At 46.9% G+C, this 26,515-nt stretch overlaps 1 protein-coding gene across 2 annotated transcripts in view; it reads right to left on the reverse strand.

Moving 5' to 3' along the window:
- The window catches only part of OIP5 (Opa interacting protein 5), a 170,737-nt gene that overhangs the window by 109,553 nt on the left and 34,669 nt on the right, over window positions 1-26,515 (reverse strand). For both annotated transcript variants that reach the window (XM_086936582.1, XM_086936583.1), the window contains exon 3: window positions 4,930-5,052. In XM_086936582.1, coding sequence (XP_086792708.1) covers window positions 4,930-5,052 — 123 coding nt within the window. The remainder of the gene's footprint in view (window positions 1-4,929; window positions 5,053-26,515) is intronic.

Consider the following 26,515-nt stretch of genomic DNA (forward strand, 5'->3'; position numbering starts at 1 on the left):
CACTTTACAGTTTAAGTTAACATCAGTGCGTGCGCGCGATAGCATTCTGTTCTTTTAAGTTTTTCAATCTGTGTGTTTGAATCTTCATTTATCATACGATTTACACAGCACTGATTCGGGCACAGGTACGCCAGTAATTATTGCTTTTAGCATGCTTTTTGCATACACATGAGTTACTGTTTAAAAGATGCAAGTTCGCTCACTCATAGTGGGTTAACCTTTGAAGTGTTAAAACGGATCATATCGGGTAAGTGCTTTGTCGTAGGATTATTGCATGAGGTCACTTTGGAAACGGTGGCTAAAAACTGTGGCCACATTTAACATTGTAGATCTCACTGAATGAGGAAGTATGGGTTGTCGAGCAGACAGACTAGATATTTTCTTAAATGCACGATCACTAGGATTTTGTCTCTGGTCAACATGCTTTTTTGTGGTTTAATTTTCCGTTAATTATTTTCCTTTTTTGATTTGGTGCGAGTTTGTCAGAAACACACGTCACTGTAATGATTTGCGTGTAAATTTTTTCATACTGCACTGACCACCACTGAACACACGTCTTTTATTGAGTGTTTTGTTTCATCGAGTCACCAACATGATCCGTTAGCACGGGTGCTGCATGTGTAAATATAAACATTCTGACATTCCTTGCCCCGAGGGCTGAAGTATAGCTACTTTTTGTTAAGTCGAGCCTACAGCAGCACACCACCACACCGTCCACCACCACCACCATGACCACCATCACGTCCACAACCACCACCACCACGTCCACCACGCCCACGACCACCACGCCCAGTCGTCGTCCACCACCACCACGTCGTCCACAACCACCACGTCGTCCACCACCACCACGTCGTCCACCACCACCACGTCGTCCACCACCACCACGTCGTCCACAACCACGTCGTCCACAACCACCACGTCGTCCACAACCACCACGTCGTCCACAACCACCACGTCGTCCACAACCACCACGTCGTCCACAACCACCACGTCATCCACCACCACCACCACCACATCCACCACCACATCCACCACCACATCCACCACCACCACCACATCCACCACCACCACCACATCCACCACCACCACCACGTCCACCTCCACCACCACGTCCACCTCCACCACGTCCACCTCCACCACGTCCACCTCCACCACGTCCACCTCCACCACGTCCACCTCCACCACGTCCACCTCCACCACGTCCACCTCCACCACGTCCACCTCCACCACGTCCACCTCCACCACGTCCACCTCCACCACGTCCACCTCCACCACGTCCACCTTCACATCCATCACCACCACCACGTCCACCACCACGTCCATCACCACCACCACATCCATCACCACCACATCCATCACCACCACATCCATCACCACCACATCCATCACCACCACATCCATCACCACCATGTCCACCACCACCCCACCACCATGTCCACCACCACCTCACTACGTCCTCCACCACCCCACCACCATGTAGTCCTGCATCACCACCACGTCCACCTCCACCACCATGTCCACCTCCACCACCACGTCCACCTCCACCACCACGTCCACCTCCACCACCACGTCCACCTCCACCACCATGTCCACCACCACCATGTCCACCACCACCATGTCCACCACCACGTCCACCACCACCATGTCCACCACCACATCCACCACCACCATGTCCACCACCACCATGTCCACCACCACCATGTCCATGAGCACCACGTCTACCATTACCACGTCCATGAACACCACGTCCATCACCACCACCACCTCCATCACCACCACCACCACGTCCATCACCACCACCACCACGTCCATCACCACCACCACGTCCATCACCACCACCACGTCCATCACCACCACCACGTCCATCACCACCACATCCTTCACCACCACATCCAACACCACCACATCCAACACCACCACATCCAACACCACCACCACGTCCACCTTCACCACATCCACAACCACCCCCATCACCACGTCCACCACCACCACAACCACATCCAACACCACTACTATGTCCAACACCACGTTTACCACCACCACATCCACCACCACATCCACCACCACGTCCACCACCATGTCCACCACCATGTCCACCACCACCATATCTACCACCACCATATCTACCACCACCACGTCCATGAACACCATGTCCATCTCCACCACCACGTCCATCACCACCACCACGTCCATCACCACCATTACCACATCCACTACCACTACATTCACTACCACTAAGTCCACCACCACCATGTCCACCACATCTACCACCACATCCACTACGTGCACCACCACGTCCAACACCACCGCGTTCATCACCACCACCACATCCACCCCCACCACCCCCACATGCACCACCATGTCCTACACCATCACGTCCAACACCACATCACCCACCACATCCACTTCCACCACGTCCACCACCACCACTTCAACCACTACGTCCACCACGTCCAACACGTCTATCACCACCACCACATCTACCACCACCACCACATCTACCACCACCACGTCCACCACCACCACGTCCACCACCACCACGTCCACCACCACCACGTCCACCACGTCCACCACCACCACGTCCACCACCACCACGTCCACCACCACCTCCACCACCATGTCCTACACCACCACGTCCAACACCACCACGTCCAACACCACATCACCCACCACATCCACTTCCACCACGTCCACCACCACGTCCATCACAACCACCACGTCAACCACTACGTCCACCACGTCCAACACCAACACGTCTATCACCACCACCACGTCCACCACCACCACGTCCACCACCACCACGTCCACCACCACCACGTCCATCACAACCACTACGTCCACCACCACCACGTCCACCACCACCACCACGTCCACCACCACCACGTCCACCACCACCACCACCACGTCCACCACCACCACCACCACGTCCACCACCACGTCCACCACCACCACCACCACGTCCACCACCACGTCCACCACCACCACCACGTCCACCACCACGTCCACCACCACCACCACGTGTCCACCACCACCACGTGTCCACCACCACCACCACCACGTATCCACCACCACCACCACCACGTGTCCACCACCACCACCACCACGTGTCCACCACCACCACGTGTCCACCACCACCACGTGTCCACCACCACCACGTGTCCACCACCACCACGTGTCCACCACCATCACGTGTCCACCACCACATGTCGTCCACCACCACCACGTCCACCACCACCTCCACGTCCACCTCCACGTCCACCTCCACGTCCACCTCCACCTCCACGTCCACCTCCACGTCCACCTCCACGTCCACGTCCACCACCACGTCCACGTCCACCACCACATCCACCACCCCATCCCTCCCTCTATCTATCGCCCTCACTCTATCTATCGCCCTCACTCTATCTATCGCCCTCACTCTATCTATCGCCCTCACTCTATCTATCCCCCTCACTCTATCTATCCCCCTCACTCTATCTATCCCCCTCACTCTATCTATCCCCCTCACTCTATCTATCCCCCTCACTCTATCTATCCCCCTCACTCTATCTATCCCCCTCACTCTATCTATCCCCCTCACTCTATCTATCCCCCTCACGCACTCCATCGCCCGCACTCCATCGCCCGCACTCTATCTATCTATCGCATCACCACAGCATCACTCAGCACCACCACAGAATCACTCAGGGGCACCACAACATCACTATGCGCTACCATAGCATCACTGAACGCCACAGCATCACTCGTCGCCACCACAACATCACTCAGCGCCACCACAACATCACTCAGCGCCACCACAACATCAATCTGTGCAACCATTCAATAACAACTGGTTCAAATATGTTCTCTCAATGTTTCAAGCTTTATTACAAATGTCTCAAAAAGATGTTAATATTTCACTTCTGTTCTTGGATTTTCTTCACAATAAAATACACTGAACATAATCTTCACAAAAGTTATTTACAAAAGTTTAAGCTATTGCCATTAAAAATTACAATAACTTTTATTTAAGAATTATTAAAAAAATTAAAAGCCATTATTTGTAATATCAATACATCTAAGTCACGTAAATACAACACATATTGCATTACAAATGCTATAGGGGTCACATTTGCGAAAGTTACAACTATTGGCATTGTAAATGACAAAGCTATTAATTTTGCTATTTTCAAAACCAACACATAAATAAAAAATGTGTCATTTACAATACCAGTAGCTCAAACTTTCCTAATGCGAGACCTATTGCATTGCAAATGCTTGTTTTTTTTACTTCTGCGCTACAGAGAATCAGCCACATACTCCCTGGGCTGGTTTCCGGTAGACTGCAGACTTTCCCCATTATCAATACCTTAACAGAATCATTTTAACTCCTCGTCACACTATGCCCTGTACTCTTCTACTTTGCTTTTATTCTAAATATGCTTTCATTTGGATTTTGCCCACCTCAACCCTTTGTGCCCCCCGGCTTCACCATAACCCATTCCAAACACCCCCATCAAATCTTGCCATCATACTGCTCTTTGTTGCAACGCTCCCTTCAGCTCTCTGCTCTTTTGGTGCATCCTCGACCTACCATACTCGATGGTTACTGCCATAGGTCTCCCTCTTCCTACGTCTCCTCTTTCCAGTTCTTCTCTTTTCTTACTCCCTTAATTGTCCCCACCAGATGGTCCCTTATCCCCAATGCATAAGCCCATATGTCTCAGTGTTGGTGAGGTCTCCCACAACTCTGTTATTGTCTGTGTTTGATACACCCTATCCTCATCTGAACACTATGCCTACTTAAACCCCTATTTCCAGAACCATCAACACCACATGCCTGACTAGTCTGGAGCTGCCACGTTCCCAATGAGAGGGAGCAGAAGTAGTTTCTACATTCCCCAAAGAGCTTTTCCAGACCAGGGTTTTAGAATTAACCTCCAAACTTACCAGCAGACCTTTTCTTTAGAGAGGCAGAAGAGCCTTCGGAGATGAGCCAAGGACTTGAAGGTAGAATGAAGACAAAAACCTAGAAGAATCCTACATGAACGGCAATACAATGGGAAGTAGGAGCTGAAAGAGAAGACAGACACAAAAGGTATGATAATGATCTAAAATTTACCGATATCTTTTCAGAGCTCAAAATAATGTTATACATTTGCCAGTTAAAGGAAGCCTGAAAAAACACCTATACGGACTAAGAAAAATTGCTTTTGTGTTTAAGACACATTACCCAGGAGTAACAGCTGCTCTCTTGAGTGGGATTTTAAGCCATATGGCATTTAATCTATCAATTCAATTCAAATATTTATTAAGATTTGTAACTCGTATGAGGCCCTCTTAAAAGTACATACAAATTATTACAAAAGAAATTAAACATAACAAAACTCATTCCATGTTTGGAGTTACCTGCAAACAGAATAAAATGGCAAGGCATATCCTAAGAAATACAAAAATGTACGAGAGGCAATAGGTAGCAGCTAGTTCAGGGTCTTGATACAATCCAGAATTCATCCTCAGCAGAACGTTCAGCTTTAACAGCAAGAAAATGGATTATAAGCATGGCCTAATATGTGCAAACGACAACAATAGCAGCAGTACAGGTGCAAAACGCAATCCATAATCACACTTTGGCTGAGTTTTTAACTTGACAGCAAAACAAAAGTGGGAAATGAGCAAAGCATCTCCCTCTTGTGCAAACAACAGCAAAAGACAGCAATTAAAATACATACATAAACTCCTTGAATTAATTTAAAAGTTCGATACACCCATGCCCAACAGCCAGCCCTGAGCCTACTCAGGTTCACAGTTTACTGAATGACTTCTAATTCCTTAAAAATCAATCCAGACAAAACTGAAGTCCTAGCTATCTCAACTAAAAACAACCCCGGGAGCGATCAGTTCTGGCCCCAGGAGCTTGGGGCCACCCCCAACCCAGCACCCTTTGTGAAAAGCCTGGGCATTAAGATCGACTCTGAGCTCTCTAGGATCAATCAAGTCAATTCTGTGGTCGGAGCATGTATAGGTCTTCTAAGACAGCTGAGGAAACTGGTCCCTCTTTTTTCTGTCTCATCAATGAAAACGAAAGTATCAGCAACTATTGTTTTGAGACTACCCCAGAAACTTACGAACAAACTGCAGGTAGTGTTGAATGACGCAGCCAGGCTCATCTTTAGGCTGCCCAGAAGAACTCATGCCACTCCCTGCACTGGCTGCCCATTAAGCAAAGAGTGAAGTTTAAGGGGTTGTGGATTACCCACAAAGCTCTATACGACATGCCCCAGGGTACATAAAAGAACGCCTATTGAAATATGTGCCAGGGCGCGTGCTGCGCTCAGCGGAAGCCGGCAGGTTGACATGCCCACGTTTTAACACCACATCCAAAGGAGGGAGAGCGTTTTCGGTTCTTCTGCCACAACTTTGGAATCAGTTGCCCGTTAATCTTCGGAAAGAACCCAGACTTCTCCCCTTCTGGAAATAACAAAAAAAATTCCTCTTTAGGGAAGTATTAGATATGGCTTAAAGTCCTTGCAGTACCTGGAGACTTCTCAGTCTTTTGACTGAATTTCTCCTCTTTCCAAAGAGCTAAGAGACCTGTCGGTGTACACGCGCTATACAAAAGTAAATTAACATAACTGCTTAATTTTTTGGACACGGTAAAAAATTGCAGGCTGAAGCTAAATTTTTAACACTATTCAGTAAGAACATTGGCCGAAGCCAACGACGGCGGCTTAAGGCCAATGCTAGACATGCAAATAAGACATGATCCAAGGTCTGAGAACTTAGATTGCAGAGGATGCAGATTTTTCCATTTCCCAAATTTGGAGACCAGTTTGCTGTTAGATCGTTTAAAGGTAGAAGATTCATGCGACAAAGTGTAAGAAAACGTCGGGTACCATGTTGTAAGTTCCAATATACATATTTTTATTGAGTTTTTGGTGAATTTGATCTGGCTACTAGCTCTAATCTCTTTTTAGAATTACAGAATTCAATATCTCTATCAAAACTAGTCTTACCACTAGAGGTTTTTAAAAAAGATTTAAATTCTATTGGAAGTAGAGTAGTCACAAATTTTTCTTGTACAGAAAAGTTTAATGCAAATAAAAAATCGTGATAAACGGAGTAATTACTTGCCTGACCACCGAACATTTCTTGACACATGAAACTTCTTAATGAGTCTTGCTCGCTGTTTTTCAACTGATATCCCCAACATAAAACCCTAGCTAGAACTTGAATATAAGAACTTATTAAGCCAAATTCCAGCCTAATAGCAGCCGTTGGGACTGACGTATTAAAGTTACACATTTTTCGTAATAACTGACCTTCAATTCGATCCCATATGTTCCATCACCTTTTCCAAAATTGATTTTATCCACACTAAGTGTGGGAGGGTATACTCAGACGTGAGTCCCTAGCTCATTGCACTCAAGGGGACTGACGTATTAAAGTTACACATTTTTCGTAATAACTGACCTTCAATTCGATCCTATATGTTCCAATCCTTGACAGGGATGGACTCGATGGCATAGAGTAGTGTTGGTGGAATTTTTACTTTAAAAACCAATAATGCATGTAAAAAGTGCCTTCTATCCATAGCATTATAAAATATACGCAAACAATTGGCATGAGAGACTGCTTTGGAGGAGCTATGTTCAATATGGAGTTTGTTCTTTGTACTATGTTATGTTAAAAAATTTTAATACCGCGCTCATACACCAATTGGTTTCTTGGCGCTCGAAGACAGTGGAATAGGACGCAGGGGGTGTGGACAGCTAACCGTGAGCAAGACGGAACAAATGAGTTTTTAAAGATTTGCGAAAAGTGGGATAGTCAGGGGTGAGCCGAATAGGGAGGGGAAGGGAGTTCCAAGTGAATGGGGCAAGGAAGGAGAAGCCAGCACCACCGTGCTTCTTACGTCTAAACCTAGGGGTGACCAGCAGATTGTGGGCAGAGGATCTAAGGTGTCGGGGAGGAGTGTAAGGGTGTAGGCAGAGAGAAATGAAAGCAGGAGCAGAAACAAAGAGGGATTTGAAAACGGTGCAACCAAGTTTGAAAATGCATCGTTGCGCAACCGGGAGCCAGTGCAAGGTTTTTAACAGCGGGGTGACATGTTGATGTTTTGGTTGCTGGAAGATTAATCTGGCAGCCTGGTTTTGCACCAGTTGAAGTCGTTGAAGATGGTAGGCTGGAATCCCCACGTATAGACAGTTGGCATAGTCTAAGCGTGAGGTGACCAGGGCCAAGATGACAAGAATAAGAGCCTCTGGGGACAGGTACCTTCGGATCTTCCCGATCCTGCGGAGATGGAAAAAGCAGGCCGAGGTAACAGCATTAATATGCGGCCGCATCGAGAGATCGCTGGAGATGACAACACCTAGGCTCTTCACGGAGTCAACTGGGCAAGGGGGGGGGGCCGAGGGCAGGAGGCCAGAAGTTGGAAGTCCAAGGATGAGGGGGCCCACCTATCAGGACCAGCTCTGTCTTACTAGGATTGAGCTTCAGCTGGCTGAAGTTCATCCACTCATAGATGGAAAGCATGGTGGTTTGGAAATTAGAGCGGGAGAGAGGAGAAGAGTCGATAGGAAAGATAAGTTGCAGATCATCTGCATAATTAAAAGTGGTAACAGAAGAGTGACAGAGGGAGACCAGAAGAGGCTGCATATAAAGATTGAACAAAAGGGGGGATAAGGCAGAACCCTGGGGGACACCGCAAGAAAGTGAAGTGGAAGGGGCAGAAAAGGAGGATAGGTGTACAGATTGGGTCCGAAGTTGGAGAAAGGACACAATCCAAGACAGGGCCAGGCCCGAGATCCCAGCATTTCTGACACGGTCGACCAAAATGTCGTGGTCGACCGTGTCGAAAGCGGCCGAAAGATCAAGTAGCACCAGGGCCTGGGCCAAGTTCTTATCCGCCCCCTGTCTCAGCGTGTCCATGACCGCTGTCACCACTGCCTCCGTAGAGTGGGAGGGTCTGAAACCTGCCTGTTGATCATCGAGGAAATGAGTCTCCTCGATGAAAGAGCTCAGGCAACGGGTGACATAGGTCTCCAAGACCTTCCCAAGATATGGGAGAAGGGAGATAGGTCGGTAGTTGCCCAGAACCGCGGGATCGGAACCGGGTTTTTTCAGGATAGGTACCACCACAGCGCTTTTGAAAGCATTGGGGACAGAGCCTATGGAGAGTGAACGGTTTAGGAGGTCCAGAGGAGGGTCGGGACATGCCATAAAGGCATCTCTAAGGATTTGGGGGGGAGCAGCAATCCTTGGGAGAGCCTGAGCCCACAGCCGAAAGTAGAGAGCGGAAGGTGTCTAAAGAAATCGGGGGAAAAACATTCAGGGAGTGGGGATTCGAAGGAGGAAGGGCGCTGATGTGAGACGTAGTGGTAGGGGGAATATTGTTTTTGATTGTGGCAATTTTATCAATAAAAAAAGAATTGAGGGAGTCGCACAAAGCTTGTGATGGCTGAGGCTGAGGTGTTACACGGTCGGGTAGAGAAAGTTCAGCGACAATTGAAAAAATGTCTTTAGTCTTGGATGCAGAGTTAATTACTTTTTGGGAAAAATAAGCGGATTTGGCCAGGATGATGGATTTTTTATAAGATTTAAGTAAGTCAGTGTAGACAGACTTCAATGAGGGATCATAGTTACGCCTCCATCGGCGCTCATCCTGACGAAGAAGGAGTTTGCTGGCCTTGAGTTGGTCAGTGAACCAGCGCTGAGCTCGTGGGGTCGCTTCGATTTAATGGATTTGGCTGGAGCGACTGCGTCACTGGCTTGAGACAGCCATTGATCCATTGCGGCTGCTTGGGAGTTCAAATCGGAGTGACTAGGGGGTAGGGTGGAAGCAAGGGTCGAATGGAACAAAGAAATATCGGCGTGCTTCCAATTGCGTGCGGAAAAATTAGAGGTTGGAGGGGGGCGGGTGGGTGCAATGATTTGTAGGGCAAAATAAATAAAAAAGTGGTCGGACCAGGTACAGGTACTACCCGCCAGTAGTTTCCCTAAATAAAGATATGAATCTACCATCTCCAGCTTTTCATTACCAATATGCCAATTAAAATTACATGATTTTCTATTTTATTTACATTTCATACCTAAAAATTTTCTTCTGGCAACATTTACTTTCAAGAAATGATCAACTGTATGGTTTTGCAAGGATATCCACTTTTTGTTCAGCCCAATAGGAGTTAGATCCATTACTACTATCACTGTCAGGTGAAAAATCCCACAACACAGATTATTCATTTTGTTTAGCATCTGGTCCTTTATTAGGCACTGTGCATTTTGGAACAGACACCGTGTCATGCGTTTACAACATCTGTACATAGTAGTAGGTGGGCAATTAACAACAAAGCCCAATACCCATGTGTCAGACCTAAATGCTATGTACGCATCAGTACATCACAGCTTTTCAGATGTGAAAAACCTGCATTACCAAAAGGAAGCCAAGGTTTCAGTCGGACGTCTGGTGAAATGGGCACTGGGGACAATATGGATAGGAATGGTTGGCCAGTTGGATTAGTGATAAATTGTAGTTATGTCAAACTTGCATGTATTCTAATTCTGTGCCTGAATAGAGTCTGGGCTCTCCTCAAAAGCCTACTAACCATAACAAAGATCTTCCTACTGTTTAAGTTCTGCTCTTACATGACCATGAAAGTCCACCCACAATGAAATGCCCATGTACACTCCACTATGAATTGTGTACAGAATTTAAATCCCCCTACCTTGCTAATCTAGCCATTCAGAACTAACAATGAAAGTAGATGCATGGAATGCCTCCTACGCATCAAACATTTAAACCACAAAGGAGTCACCCTGCATTTAATCCTTAATTAGCCACAACTGTTTATGGAACTTTGTCCTCTAAGCCCACCTTTGTACCTACCAGCTGATGCTCATGAATTAACACTACCATAGAAACTGTAAACAAAGGGAATTTAGACAGAATGTCGGAAAGAAAAAATTGTGTGACAAAATATTGTGTGAAGAATATCGAGGACAAAAATGTTGTGAAGGTAAGTTTCTATAGGTTAGCAAAGTTTTACTATAAAGCCACATCTACGTACCTCAACTGTATACATATCGTCAAGGTACATAGAAGTGGAGTTAAATCTATACTTACTTTTGATATATTCTGTCAGATATTTTTGACACAATATTCCGTCTGCACGATTTTTTGTTTCTGATGTTATGTCAGTAATCCAAACAAAGCGGAGTCAACAAATAGATTTCTTGCCTACATTTGACTCTCAGGGCTCATTTGACATTCTAAAGCGGAACAACATACTCAGGATTTTACATCACTTTAAGGATCTAGTGGCCATAAATCGGGGGACCTATTGAGAATCTGCTTCCTCACGGATAGTAAAGAAATGAAGGAATTAGGAGTAAACATACTATTTTATCAGACTGGGGAATTATTAACAAACCTGTAACTAGTATGCAATATCCTGATTTCTTAAAAGAGGATTTCAAAACTACTCAGGCCAGAGAACAAAAGCAGCATTGACTCATTTTAAGATAAACGCCTGGACCACAATTTCCAACGAGGTAAACAAACTCAGTCAACTTTTCAAATAATGAACAAAATGCAAGGTTGGGTGGGGGAGGGGCGCGTAGAAGATGGATGCCTGAGCCTGCGTCTCCTCCCATATTAAGCTAGCTTTTTTATATGCTTTTGCTGTTCTTTTGGTCATTCTTCTCACCAAACCCTCTGCTGAGAGTCGGGGGAATCGAGCGGTATAAACACATTGAAGATCCACTCATCAGTTGCTCAGCGGCCTGTTCTCTACCAGCCCTACCATCACGCATTTGAGACTGCGACGCATCCCCAGCTCAGGCTTCTCAGGGCAATCGTTATTGCGGCATCTCTACGACCAGGTAGAATCTCAATGTCACGGGCTGGACGAGGAAAGCGGTAAATGCGGGGGATGTGAGCTACAAAGAAGTAAGAGCAAGCATGCTTAATCCCTCGCTCTCGGACTGCTTGACTCTGAAATGGGGTCCGCAATGATGGTCTCTTACAAGATTACCTGCTAAACCTGCCATCACTACTACCGGCTACCTGCAACCACAGATACCCCAACAGATCCCCTGTCTGACCCTCATAACCATCTAACTGGGATATATTGTAATGCACGGTCTTTCCCTAAACACGGCCTTGAAATCTGGGCCTCGTTAGACTCTGAGAAACCAGACATCTTCTTTGTCACAAAGAAGTGGCTCCAGGAGTCCTCTCTCCCAGACATCGCTATAGCTCTCCCCCTGACTACCAACTGACTAGATTAGACAAACAACAAGAGAGGAGGTGGTCTGGCAACAGCCTTTAAAGCCAGCGCTAAACTCAGCATAATTGATACTCTCCTCTGAGTTTGGAGAGAACTCTGCATTTTAAAACTGAACTGCCTTGCTAAGGGGTCCTGGAGAGGTTCTTTACTCTATCGCACCACGGGCAACAAAGCCCACTTTCCAAGTCACTTGATTGGGACCATTGCACCCCATGCCCTGGCTGCTGATAATTTTCTCTTATTAGAGGATTTTAACCACTATGCCGATACAATAAACCAACACTGAGTAGGGCAGGGGACCAAGTCAATTTAGCTACTTTTTCCTCTCCATTTTACACCACTTCCCCTATCTGAAACAAACAATCCCAACTTGGCAGTCGAGTCAATTGAGGCAGCAATCAGCCAGACCCTAGACAAAATTGTGCAAAAAAAAGTCAAACGCCACCACAAACTATCACCCTGGTTCACCGCCGACTTAAAAGCTGACAAACTAGCCGCCAGGAAGGCAGAGCGCAAGTGGAGGCACTCAAAAAGTATCATCAATAGACAGATCTATAAATCCACCCATAGGCACTATCTCAACCATATAGCCACGGCCCAAAAAAACTACCTTAGCTACAGAATAAAATCAGGCCTCCAACTCCCACAAAGAACTGTAAAAATCTTAAAGAATTTACCAGCCCAGGTTCATGCCAGCCCGAACAACTTACATCGCAAGAGTGGGTGGAAACGGTCCTCTTTTTTTGTGGATAAAATCAACAACATCCATAATCTCTTCACCCACATAGGCAACCTCCCTCCGATCTCCACTTCCCTCAATTAATTCACAGAATTCACCCATGAGCACGGCAGAATTGCTCTTGCAAGGTTAAAATCTGGATCCCCTACCCGCCCAGTTTCTGCTCATATTTTGTTCAAAATTGGGCCATCTCTTCTTCCCCGCCCAACAGGTCTTCTCAACCTATCTTTACTACACTCTACCGTCCCAACCAGATGGATAGAGGCCATGATTAGACCCAGGCTACTCTTTCACAGCGACACAGCGAATATAGGGACTACCAGCGTCTATGCAAGTCTACAGTGACGGACCCTGCTATGGCCTCTTTCAGGGGAACTTCTTTGTTAGAAAGGCGATCCTAGGGGGGAGGCAGAGGTTGTCTGGCCGACCACCCCGGGACCCACCTCTCCTTCTGGAGTTGGCCGAGCGTTGTCGAGAGGCCTCCTGGCGAGGTTCCTCTCCTAGAATCGTACAGGCGAGCAATCACACCACTACAAATGGACACTCTAGACCTCAATCAGCCTAACAACTATTGGCCTATCTCCCTTCTCCCTCTCTTCGGGAAGGTCTTAGAGTCATTAAACAGCTCACCATCTACCTAGAGAGCAACAATCTGCTTGATCCCTCTCAATCTGGGTTTCAGGCTTCACACAGCACCGAAACCGCCCTGTTGGAAATAGTAGATAATCTAAAACTCTCTCTTGATGCAAAACAATCCGCCATCCTGGTCCTTCTTGACCTGCCGGCTGCCTTTGACACCATTTCCCACAGCACTCTTTTGTATCATCTGCGGGAGATGGGTGTTGGGGGCACCGCATTGAACTAGCTCAGGAGCTACTTCACTGATCGAACCGCCAAAGTTCTAATGGGCTCATTTGCCTCAAGCAGCCAACTTATAGACAAGGGTGTGCTCCAGGGCTCCATTTTGAGCCCCTTAGTCTTTAATCTGTATGTGGCACCCTTGATCAGCGGGATTACAATTCATGGCTTTGATAAAGTATCGTACGCTGACGATACTCAGCTACTAATCACGCTCGGACCAGACAACACTGACACCAAACTCCGGTTTGGGCAGTGCATGTCTGACATACACCACTGGATGCTAAACAATCATTTGCAACTTAATGCCAGCAAAACCGAAATTATCCTTTTTGGTAAAGCACAGACTCTGTGGTCGAGTGATTGGTGGACTCCTTACCTAGGCACATGTCCCTCACCCAAGTCGGCAGTTCGTGACTTAGGAGTGCAGATCGACAATCAACTCTCCACGTCTGATCATGTCAATCATGTGACCAGCACCTTTTGCGGACTAATGCGCAGCCTTCGTAAGATCTTTAAATGGGTCCCACTGTTATCCTGTATGCCTCTAGTGCAAGGACTAATCATTAGACGGTTGGATTATGGCAATGCCCTTTTGTCCTCCAGCAACTAAGCGCACCGTACTAAACTCCAAGTCCTTCAGGACACAGCGGCCAGACTTTTATTAAATCTACCGCCCGATCCTCCTCGACACTCAATCTGAGAGTGCGCCACTGGCTCCCCATTAGAAAACTAATACATTCAAGATAAACTGGCTAGTTCACAAACGCTCAATGGTCACGGTCCTCACTACCTTGTCAATAAACTGAAAAGTTACCACCCCTCCAGAATTCTCTGATCTGCCAACAAACATCTTCTCGTCCCTCCCTAGATCCACACTGCCAGGAATGGCGGAAGATCTTTACCTTATCTCGCCCCCACCCTATGGAATGCTCTCCCTCCTCATCTCCGTATTAAGACCGACCACAGAAAGTTTTGTAGGTCTCTAAAAACTGTATGTTTTGAGGCTGTCTCACTCTCTCTTCTCTTCTTTGTTTCCTGTGTCAGGCTGGCGCTTTGAGAACTTCGGGTGAAATGTGCGCTTAATAAAAACTCATACATCACATAAGAGCACTGGACTATATGTTATCAGGCTACTCTTTCACAGCGACACAGCGAATATAGGGACTACCAGCGTCTATGCAAGTCTACAGTGACGGACCCTGCTATGGCCTCTTTCAGGGGAACTTCTTTGTTAGAAAGGCGATCCTAGGGGGGAGGCAGAGGTTGTCTGGCCGACCACCCCGGGACCCACCTCTCCTTCTGGAGTTGGCCGAGCGTTGTCGAGAGGCCTCCTGGCGAGGTTCCTCTCCTAGAATCGTACCGGCGAGCAATCACACCACTACAAATGGACACCACACAAGGATAGATTCTTAGCTCCTTTATCAGCAATCAAGGCAGGTTATCTCAGCAATATATGTACAAATGGATCGAGGGATCCTTAAGGTCTCGGTAACTGTGGGAAGGGGGTAGCAGGACAGTCTTGGTAACAGCCTGGTACAGGGATACCCTGCGCTCAGCTCTCAATCCTCGAGCTGGGGGGTTCCTCGGGGTCGGGCCGCGACAGCGCCAGCAGGGCTCCGAAGATGGTTCAACGAGGTCGGGCCACGGCAGTGCCAGCAGGGATCCGAAGATGGTTCAGCGAGGTCGGGCCGCGGCAGTGCCAGCAGGGCTCCAAAGATGGTTCAGCGAGGTCGGGCCGCGGCAGCGCCAGCAGGGCTCCGAATAGGGTTCAGGGTTCCGTAGTGAGTTCATCTCAGGGTCAGCCGCGGTTCAACCTGCAGGGCTCTCGACTCCAGGATACAACTCCCGACCCATTTCAGAGCTGCCCCAGATATAGGTCTGGAGTCCTTTGATGTCCGGACCCTCGTACCTGGGGGTCAGAGGGGCCCTGATGAGAGTGTCCAGACACCCAGCAGGGGGGTGGAGCCAGCGCCCAGGGAGGCCGGAGGGCAATCGAAACCAGGCGTCCGGGGACGGCTGTAGGCCCATCGAAACTCTCCTCCTCCTTGCTCCATCAAGTGGCCGTTTTACCACCTGTACAGAAAATAAACGTAGGGAGGGTCAAGTAGGGCTATATTTAACGACCAGAACAACTCATGCCCTAAGAGAAACTGTCAACAAGCAAAAGAGAGGCCTGGTCAGAAACCTGCAAGTGTGCCGCAACCGGACTAGTATCCCAAAACCATTAGAAGCACTAGAAGTGAGAGCCCAAGTCTGTTTGAAAAAATTCCCATCAGCCCACCCATGTGGTGGAGTGTCGTCATATGGGAGATGTCACCAATCCAATTCACAAACAGTGCACCTAGTCATGGCGCAGAGATGGATGGATTAACATGGTGTAAATACGGACCACTGGGCTTCACTGGTGATGCTAATGGGGTGCAGTGCAAAAAATAAGAGTGATAAATGTGAGGATAAAATTGACTCCAAGGGCCAAAATCAATTTTAATTAGTATGGCGCTCGGGTCAAGATTAAAATTCTGCCAAATAGTTTGAAATAATAACTACATGTGGGCAGAGTAAGTGAAGGTCGACATGTTTCAGCTGTACTGACTATTGGTCTTAGCTTTCTTCAGGACCATTAGGGAAACTGCGACTGCCAATCAAAAAATCAAAGGATCAGTGATGCACGCTAATATACATTGGATAAGTCCTACCAGTTCCTCTGAGCCCAGATGAATACTGTAGGAAGTCCAGAACTTTGTGTATCTCCCAGCATTATGTGGGAGTACGCCTCACCTCACCCGGAACCCTCTCGGGAAGAAGGGAGGCCCCGCTCTGTCCGTCGGTACCTCGATGCAGGCGTCCGAGAGGGAACGCCTGCATCGAGGTACCGACGGACAGAGCGGGGCCTCCCTTCTTCCCGAGAGGGTTCCGGGTGAGGTGAGGCGTACTCCCACATAATGCTGGGAGATACACAAAGTTCTGGACTTCCTACAGTATTCATCTGGGCTCAGAGGAACTGGTAGGACTTATCCAATGTATATTAGCGTGCATCACTGATCCTTTGATTTTTTGATTGGCAGTCGCAGTTTCCCTAATGGTCCTGAAGAAAGCTAAGACCAATAGTCAGTACAGCTGAAACATGTCGACCTTCACTTACTCTGCCCACATGTAGTTATTATTTCAAACTATTTGGCAGAATTTTAATCTTGACCCGAGCGCCATACTAATTAAAATTGATTTTGGCCCTTGGAGTCAATTTTATCCTCACATTTATCACTCTTATTTTTTGCACTGCACCCCATTAGCATCACCAGTGAAGCCCAGTGGTCCGTATTTACACCATGTTAATCCATCCATCTCTGCGCCATGACTAGGTGCACTGTTTGTGAATTGGATTGGTGACATCTCCCATATGACGACACTCCACCACATGGGTGGGCTGATGGGAATTTTTTCAAACAGACTTGGGCTCTCACTTCTAGTGCTTCTAATGGTTTTGGGATACTAGTCCGGTTGCGGCACACTTGCAGGTTTCTGACCAGGCCTCTCTTTTGCTTGTTGACCGTTTTACCACCTGGTCGGATCTTGGTGCCTCGATGTCGGGGCTTCGCTGGGGCCGCGGCCGAGGTCGTGCAGAGGCCACGGGACCCGGACGTGGTAGGCCCAAGATGGAGTCGGGGCCTGAGAGGGTGGCCCGGGATAGGGGGTCGGACCAGCAGCGTGGGGCGAGTAGGGGTCGCCATGTTCTGGAGGGGGAGAGCCGGGGGTCGCCATGAGTGGCGGCTCTCGTGAAGGTTGGAGGGGGTAGCTTCAGGCCGGAGGACAGGGGTCGATGTCGTCCAGGGCCCGCCATGCGGGAGGAGTGGGACCACGCCACGAGGCCGGGTCCAACATTCTCACAATGTGCCTGGGCCAATTTGTTAATCAGCCATTGTAACAATCGAGCGTTAATGATGCCTGTAGTACTTGTGCTATGAGATACCATTTCCCTGTCTGCATCTTACTTCAAGGTGTATATAGTCCACCACCACATGCAGCCTAATACAGTCTCCCCACAATCGCCTGACCTCCTCGCCAGGCTCTAACATGGCAAATTTGAGCATGTTCTAAGAACATTGTAGAAGAATTGCAATTGTCTTTCCAGCAAAGGCCTGTGACGAACCTGATGTGAATGAAGAATAAAGATCAACAGACCTCTTTAATGTTTGGTGCTCACTGTGCTGGGCCGTTAATTTCAACAGTGCTACAGGCCAGTTAACACTGGCTACAGGCTACAAGCAAGGCTACAGGGAACAAGCTACTAGCCATCAATTTCAACAGTGCTACAGTCTACAAGTGTTAACATTGGCTACAGCCTATACGCTACAAGCAAGGCTACCGCCTACAAGCTACAAACTGCAGAGGCATTGGAGACTTTGAAGGGTAACTGAAGGGGTGACCAGACCCTTCAGTGTCAACGGTTTACCCGGTACACTGCAGAAGTACAGTTCTTGCACAGAAATATAGACAAAGATCAAGACAAACCTCAAAAGAGTCAAGGCTGACCCGCCTAACCCGGACTCACCCACTAAAGGGAAACAGGACTGGGAACAATCTGGGGAGCAGGTGCTGGGGGATTTGTACGAGGGCAGCGGATTGTTGACATACCAGGCCTTACAAGAGCGATACGACCTCCCTAGAGGGGGATTCCTGGTACATGCTGCCCTGGTGCATGCACTACAGAAACATTGGAGCGAGGGATTAGCAGAGCCCAAAACAACTATGGCATGTCAATATGTTGTGATGGCAGCAGGCACGTTTAAGGCAGTGACATGCCTGTATCGGCGAATGCTGAATGAGGGATTGGCTCGACTAGACACATTGCGATTGAAATGGGAGATAGGCATCTGGAAGCCCATCTCAGAGACTGCCTGGGGACATATTCTGCACAGGGCCTGGAAAAGCACTGGAAATGCAAGATTCCAGTTGGTGCACTTTTTTATATTGCACAAAGCCTATCTTACGCCTGGTAAGATTAAAAGGTACTTCGAGGTTGACAGTGCTGCATGCCCCAGATGCACAGCAGAGGCAGTGTAGCTATGGGATTGTCCGAAACTGGGGAATTATTGGTCTAACATAGGAGACTTACTAACCTCAGTTACAGATCGCCAGATAGTGTTTGACATAGCCACGTGTATATTGCATTGATTCCCCCATACCTCCAAGTAACAAGTAAATTCATAGACATGGGGCTGTTAGCAAAGCGTGAAATTACCACACACTGGAAATTAAAGGAGGGTTCTAGGAGCGGGAGATGGAAAGCAGAACTGATTAAATGGGCTGGCAGTGAAAGTGTCCTTCGGTTTCAACAAGCGAGACGCTTGAATAATGAGAAAGCACTGGATTCAGCGGAGGCGTGGGAGAGGCTGGTACAATCCATACCTGACCGGCAGTAGGCTAAGGATACATTAAAGAGTGGTCCCCACCGAGTCAAGAGTAAATATCCACTATAGTAAGGTCTGGTACTCAATTATACCGTGATACCCGAAGTAGAGGCTGCAAGCGCTTTGAACACACTGGTGATGGGGGGTGGGGGAGGGCATTGGACTGGTTTTGGGGTGTAATAACAGATAGTGTTGATTATTGTAATGCATAGGGTTGGGTTTTGTCATATGTGGAGTGCAGTGGGAACGTTTCCTTTCTTTCATCTTGGAGAAGTGTATTATTGTCATATACCAAGTATGGTACTAACTTCTGCTGATGGACAATTGAGACGGCTATGTATGTGGTGGTGGTCCCGAACGAATATTCAGAGCTTATTATGATGAAAAATCAATCGCATTTGTTTAAAAAAAACAAAAACTAAAGGGAAACAGGCCATCAATACCAGGATGGAAACCATCCTAAATAAATTAGCGGCGGTTCACAAACTTGCTAAGCCCACAAAGGAAAACACTGTTAGGATGCAAACCGAGATTTCAGCGATCCAACAGGACATCAGAGATACCAACGTTAGGATCACAGAAACAAAAAGCAGAATTAGCCAATTGGAAAATACGGTGAACAAAATGAGTAAATCCCTCCAGTGCCGAAACCATTACAACGGACTTGCTCACTAAACGATTAATAGGCCTCGAATATTGAAACAGAAAGGGGAATCTGCGAATCTTCATGATTCCAGAAGGGGAGGAAGACCCGTCCGGATCATGCATCTCTTTCCTGGAAAAATGGTTTATTCAAGCCACAAACTTGACTTTCAGTAAACCCCTGGAGTTTGATAGGGCACACAGGGTACCAGCAAGAATACTCACGAGTCAGAAATCTCCAAAACCAATAGTGTGCAAGCCTCTCCGTTATCAACATAGTGAGCTCATACTTGCCTTCATGCGGAAAAATAACCACATCCTTTGGAAAAACAATCATATATATCACAGGATTATAGTTAAGAAACAGTTGACACAAGAAAAGGTTTTCTGGTGCTTCACCCCAGATTAAAGGCCATGAACTACCAGTTCTCCTTTGCAGGCCCAGCCAAATATTGCGTCACAATTCAGGGGACTCCACACTTCTTCACCGATCATCTAGCATTGAAACAATTCCTCGATGGGAAAGATGAAGCTCTTATGGACATCTCTGGCTCCTGGTTCTTCTGCTGCAAGATCTTGAGTTATCGTTCTATTGACAAGAGACCAACTTTGAATCTTCTGATCCTTTTGTAAGCTATACATCTTAGGTTTGGTGGTTGTCTTGTCATACGAAATCCATCGACGAAACAAAATTAAGAAATAAGACGTAATCCAGTTAAGTGAACATTTTGCAAAGTTGCTAAGTGAAACACTTTTTATGACATGGTTCTGTCTAAGAACAGACATGCTGTTAGTATTAAGACCTAAAGCTGACAGGGGACTATCTTAACACAACACACGACCACAGATAGAACCTTCATTGTCTAATTAGACGCATAATCTTTTTCAACTGTCGGTCGAATAACCTCATAATAGCTACACATTATTTGAATATTTACTACAGCTCGCATGTAGTGGGTCTAGTCAAACAAGTTCTGACCCTTATACTACTGCCTCATACTCTAATACACACTTCATATAGTGCCACTTAACAAGGCAGATGATTCATTGTCTAAGTAAATACTGAGTAATACTCATCTAGGTTTATAACACCATACATATGGTAATGTCAACTCGGTTGTTCCAAATTGTTCATACGTTTAAACGAACAGTCAATTTATCCCTAGCAGAGATTTTTATTGTTATATTTATCTTATTACTGTTGTACATGCCTTAGGGCAAAGGTTGGTATTATACGTTTAGATTATTCTAACCCGTTTTTTTCCATGGGAGGGGAGCTCTCTTCCCCCATCACCATGCCAGTTTATTACTTTGAGGGTTGGGGAGGGAGGGATTGGGGGTTTGAGCTTGTTTTTCTTTATGGTTTTGTTTTTCTTTTTTTGTTGTTGTTATCATTAATTGTGTTTATTATTCAGATGTCAGGAATTGCTGTCAAACCCCCGCAAATACAGGTGGCACCTCAATGGGAAGAGTGCCCTATATGCTCACGATTCTACTCAAGGTACTCCCAATGCTCATAATAATCCTATTGTTCATACAAAAATTAGGGCTACTCCTCACCCTTATCGGGAAAAAAACGATCAACAGGATTCCCCTTCGTTGAGAAATGCACACTATGATCAAAACTCTCATGTCTCAGCCCCTACCGATAGTTATGGCACCACAAAACATTAAGATAGTCTCACTGAATGTTAAAGTCATAAACCACCCAATCAAAAGAAGGAAGATTCTTGGATATCTTAACAAGCAGAGTGGGAACATCATCTTGTTACAAGAAAGCAAAATCGACTCCAAACAATTTAACTCCCTTAGAAATAAGTTATACAGCGACGTTGTGGGTTCAGATGCAATAGGTAAAAAAAATGGTGTCCGCACCTTACTAGCCGAAAAAGCCAACATTGATCTTTTTCAAACTCAGCAGAGACACAAGGTAGGTGGGTCACAACGATCCTGGCTAAACATAACTCTGAATTCTACATCACAAACATTTACGCTCCCAACAAGGACGAGCCGGCTTTCTGGGAAGATTTTACTAAACAAATAAACAATTCCAGACACTGCCACGCACATACTTGCCGAAGTCTTTAACCTTCCCTTGGACCCAGCCTTAGATAGGAACTCACGCTTTCCCTTTCGTACCAATAAGTCACACAAAGTTGTTAACAATTTATATAAACGTTTTAATATGATTGACACTTTAGTGATTACAGAATCCCACAAGTAGGGAGCACACTTTTAATTCATCTCCCCATAACTCTTATTCACGCATTATCTACCCATTTCTGGCAATGCTATAAACAGAATATATCAAACTTTCATTGAGCCAAGATTGATCTCAGACCACTCTTGTATCAGTTTATCCATTTCTGATACGACACTTTTAAAACAAGCATTTGCAATGCAATAGGTCTTGCATTTACTTGAGTTTGAGCTATAGGCATTGTAAATGAGAATGCCTTTTATTTATGATTTGGTTTTCAAAAAATAAAATAGAAAGGCATTGTCATTTACAATGCCAAAAGCTTAAACTTGCGTAGAGGCGAGACGTATTGCATTGCAATGATGTGGATGGGGGGGGGGCACAAGAGCAACGCACAGCTGCAGCCACTGTGCGGTCCTCAACACTATCCAGCTCCACTACCTACTCGCCCAACGTGCCACAAAGTCCCTCAAGGCCTGAGCAAACCATGGAAGAGGCCATCCTGCACCACCTGCAGCCAAGGGTGCTTGGAACAGTGTGCCGCCAGACTAGTATCTGGCCGTTTCCTTCATTGCATCCAGATATAGAATATAGCAAGTAACATCATACCTACAACAAGTCAGTACTGTTATCTTTGTCTATGGTTGTTAGTTGCTTAAGAAAGTAGCAGCGACTCGAGATGGGCTGTAAACCCGACTCCAGCTAGAGCAGACCAGGGCCTGGACCCGAGAGGGAACCCCCTAAGTCCAGCACCCCAGTTTGTCCGCTGTCCAGGTCACCCCATGGGATGACCGTGAATCAGCCTGAGGAGCTGATAAAACCCAGGGCCAGGGTGAATGATTGCAGCACCAGTGTGTGGGAGGAGACACAACCTTAGTCTCACGCTTGCCCTACAACTGACATTAAAACCTGTTAAACAGCATTCGCGATGAGGGCCGAATGCACCTTACCGGAAGCCCCACATGCCATCCAACTTGACCGACCGCACAGTGCCCGACGTGCAACTGGCGGAATGCCCCCCACGGCTTGTGGCTCCCACCGCGGCGAAGAGGACTCGTACTGCAGCATACAGTATTGGTCCCTCCAGCGATGAGAGAACCCCCTTCAGTTCCTGAAGCCAACCATGGCGAGGTGATCCGCACCCGCCGCCACCCCTCCGAGGAGATCCTGAGTGGGCTGCAACCGCCACAATGCACCGTACTGCTACGTCCTTGCCTGGCACCAGCCTTTCCAAACTGCGTGCTGCATACAGCACCCGGCCACAGCGCTGAGCAGCCTCGCCGACACCGTCTGAAAACTGACGAACTACGTGTGGATACCACCCAATCAGCACGCCAACTTAATTGCATACTTAGGTAGGCTGAGAAACATACAGTCCTCCAAAACTGGCTGCCCACACACAATGCGACTCACCTTTACCTCCCTAAGGACTCCTAGTATATGTACTAGGCATAGGAAAGGCTGTATGTGAACCAAACGCGGAATGTAGTGTGAATGGAAACCCCAGGCTAGCCCTGCCTCAGGGTCTTGCCCCCTGGCAACAAACACGCGCTCAGCTTGTTATCCAATCCCCTTTCGGGCGGGCGGACCCTGCCCCCGGATGTGGGGGAACAGCAACACCGACCCGGGTAAGCGGGGGCCAGACCGCCTGCTCCCAGGAGAAATTATATCTCCATTCTGCCCCCCCAACCGTGCCACCCCCGCTGCCCGACAGCAGCTGCCCCCACTTTTTAGTTTGCAATCGAGGAGTCCAGGCACGTGCACATGCCCTGTCCGGGCAGGCAAGTCAAACGAAGATGCGGTGGAAGCGCTCCTCCAGGGCATCGGCGGCTGACTTGTTGCACTGCCGGAGGACTTGGCTGCTCACGCGGGACACAGCAGTGAGTGTGCGACGGCCTGGGCAGGCTGCGGGATGGAGAACCGTGTTAGAAGACTGCTAGAAGGTCTTGTGTTGTGCTGATGCCGTGCGAGAGCAGAATCTCCAGGCAGTGTGGGTGGGGCCTAAAGGCGACAGGGCGGACACAAACCCCCGCTTCCAAAGCACACAGACAGAAAACCAACGACTATAGGTCTCGCCAAGGTGAGCAGCACATGCGCTGCAACGCAGGCGAAACCTAAAATCAAGCTCTATGGAGATTCAATAACGAAGTATTAGATATAGATTCAAACAGGCAAAGCATTGAATGTGCGATTCACGACCTCACAAGATGGGAAGCACTAAAAAGCACTCTAAGGGGTGAGATCATCAAGATTAGGTCCACCATGAATAGACAAACCAAAAGCAACCTTCAAAAACTAGTAAAAGAGAGATCAACACTGGAAGGGAAACACATTGCCACCAGAGACACCTTGGTCTTGAATGAATTGGTGAAAAAGAAATAAGAGTATAATAAATTAGTAAGTAATAGAGCAGGGATTTTGATTAACAAAAGAGTATCAGGCTCTGCGAATCTAACAAGGCTGGGAAGAGCCTAGCCTCCCATTTAAAATTCAAATTAAAGAAAAATACGATTAAGACTCTCCTAGACCCGAACGCGACGCTCACTCTGATCCTGACAAAGAAGCAGAAATATTTAAGAACTTCTACTGTACACTGTATAGCAAAAAAAAAACATGACCTATGCACCACTAAAGCCCAAAAATACTTGGCCCATTAACCAATAGGGAAAGAGCCTGGCCCGAACGGGTTCAATGCAAAATTCAATACAGTCGCAACTGTTCTGATTCCCCTCTTCTAAACATGTTTAACCAATTAGGTGAATTGGGTCAGTTAAATGGTACCCCTGCAGAGCCTATCATAGCGGTGATACCCAAGGATGGAAAGGAGCAATCACTACCTAAAAACCTAGAGGCCTATATCCCTGATAAACAGATGGCAAAATGTATGCCATGATCCTTGCTAAGCGTCTCCAAAATCATATATCCAAACTTATCCCAACCTCACAACTGGGATTTCTAAAAAAAAAAAATTTCTAGTGATAACACAGTTATTTTATGTCATGCCCTGGAGAAGGCCAAACTAACAGATTCCCCCAAAGTAGCAATCACGTTGGATGCCGAAAAGGCTTTTGACTAAATAGATTGGTCCTATCTTAAAGCGACACTCGAAAAACTCAATGTGGGTGACAATTTATAAGAAAGGTAATTGCATTGTATTTTAACCCGTCTGCCAAAGTAAGAGCAGGTGGTAGCCTCTCCTCATCTTTTAAACTAGAGGAGGGAACCGAACAAGGAAGCCCTCTCTCAACTTCCTTGTTCCTATTAGCAATAGAACTGTTCTTTTATCAACTACGGAACAAAGAGATCACAGGAATACTTTTTCATAAGTCGCTAAAAGTAACGGCTTACACAGACGATGTATTAGTCACCTCCGAAAATGCGGAGCCTGCTGTAACAGCCCTAATGTCCTCAATAGCTGAATTTTCCGCAGTATCGGGATACAAGCTCAACAAAGATAAGACTGAAGTAAAACTGCTCAACAATCTCAGCGACAAAGAAAAAATTGGCAGCTTGTGTCTTACATGGCAACCAAATAGTATAAAATACCTAGGCTTGGACTTTACCAGAGACCTAATCTCCACCCTACAGGACAATGAGAATGCCCTCCTCAAAAAAATGTCCACACTACTAGACGATTGGTCGCCAACATTTTTATCCTGGTGGGGAAGAGCCGAGACATTGAAAATGATGATCACCCCATTAGGCAACTATGTGGCCAGTATGCTACCTTTGACACTTTCTAATGAGTTCCTGACCAAGATATACAAGATCTTAAACTCGTTCCTCTGGCAAGGGAAGAGACCCAGAATTTCCCTGAAAAAACTTCAACTATCCAAAGAAAAAGGGGGTCGGGCCTTCCAAATTTTAGAAACTATCGAATTGCATACCTTTGCAAGCAAGGGTTCAACTGGCTGGTAAATGACCAAGACTATATCCCAGTATGGGTGGACATAGAAAATGTCACTCATTAATGAAATCCCTCTGCCTGCTCTCCTAACCATGGATATCTCCATCATCCCTCATTCTAAATATGTTGTTCAAAAGAGCCCTACTACGCCTGAAACAAATGTCCAAGGTAAGAATCAACAAATCCAAATTAGCTTCTCTATAGAGCAACCCTTACCTGAAGGTGGACCGAGAAATGTTATTCTGGGAAAATTGGTAAAAAAATTGCACAAATCTAGTCAAAGACCTCTTTACAGGAAGACTCCCCCCTCCCTTTTCTGAACTACAATCACTGCATGGCCTGGAACCCTTACATTTGTATACATTTCTGAAACTAAAGGGACAGCTCAAGTCACACTCAATACTACCCGCTCATCAGTTGATCCTCCATATGATATTCCAGCTTTAAAATCAGGACACATTGTCTAAAATCTACAAACTACTGATCCCA

The sequence above is a fragment of the Lissotriton vulgaris genome, chromosome 9 (assembly GCF_964263255.1).
Source record: "Lissotriton vulgaris chromosome 9, aLisVul1.2, whole genome shotgun sequence".
NCBI lineage: Eukaryota > Metazoa > Chordata > Amphibia > Caudata > Salamandridae > Lissotriton > Lissotriton vulgaris.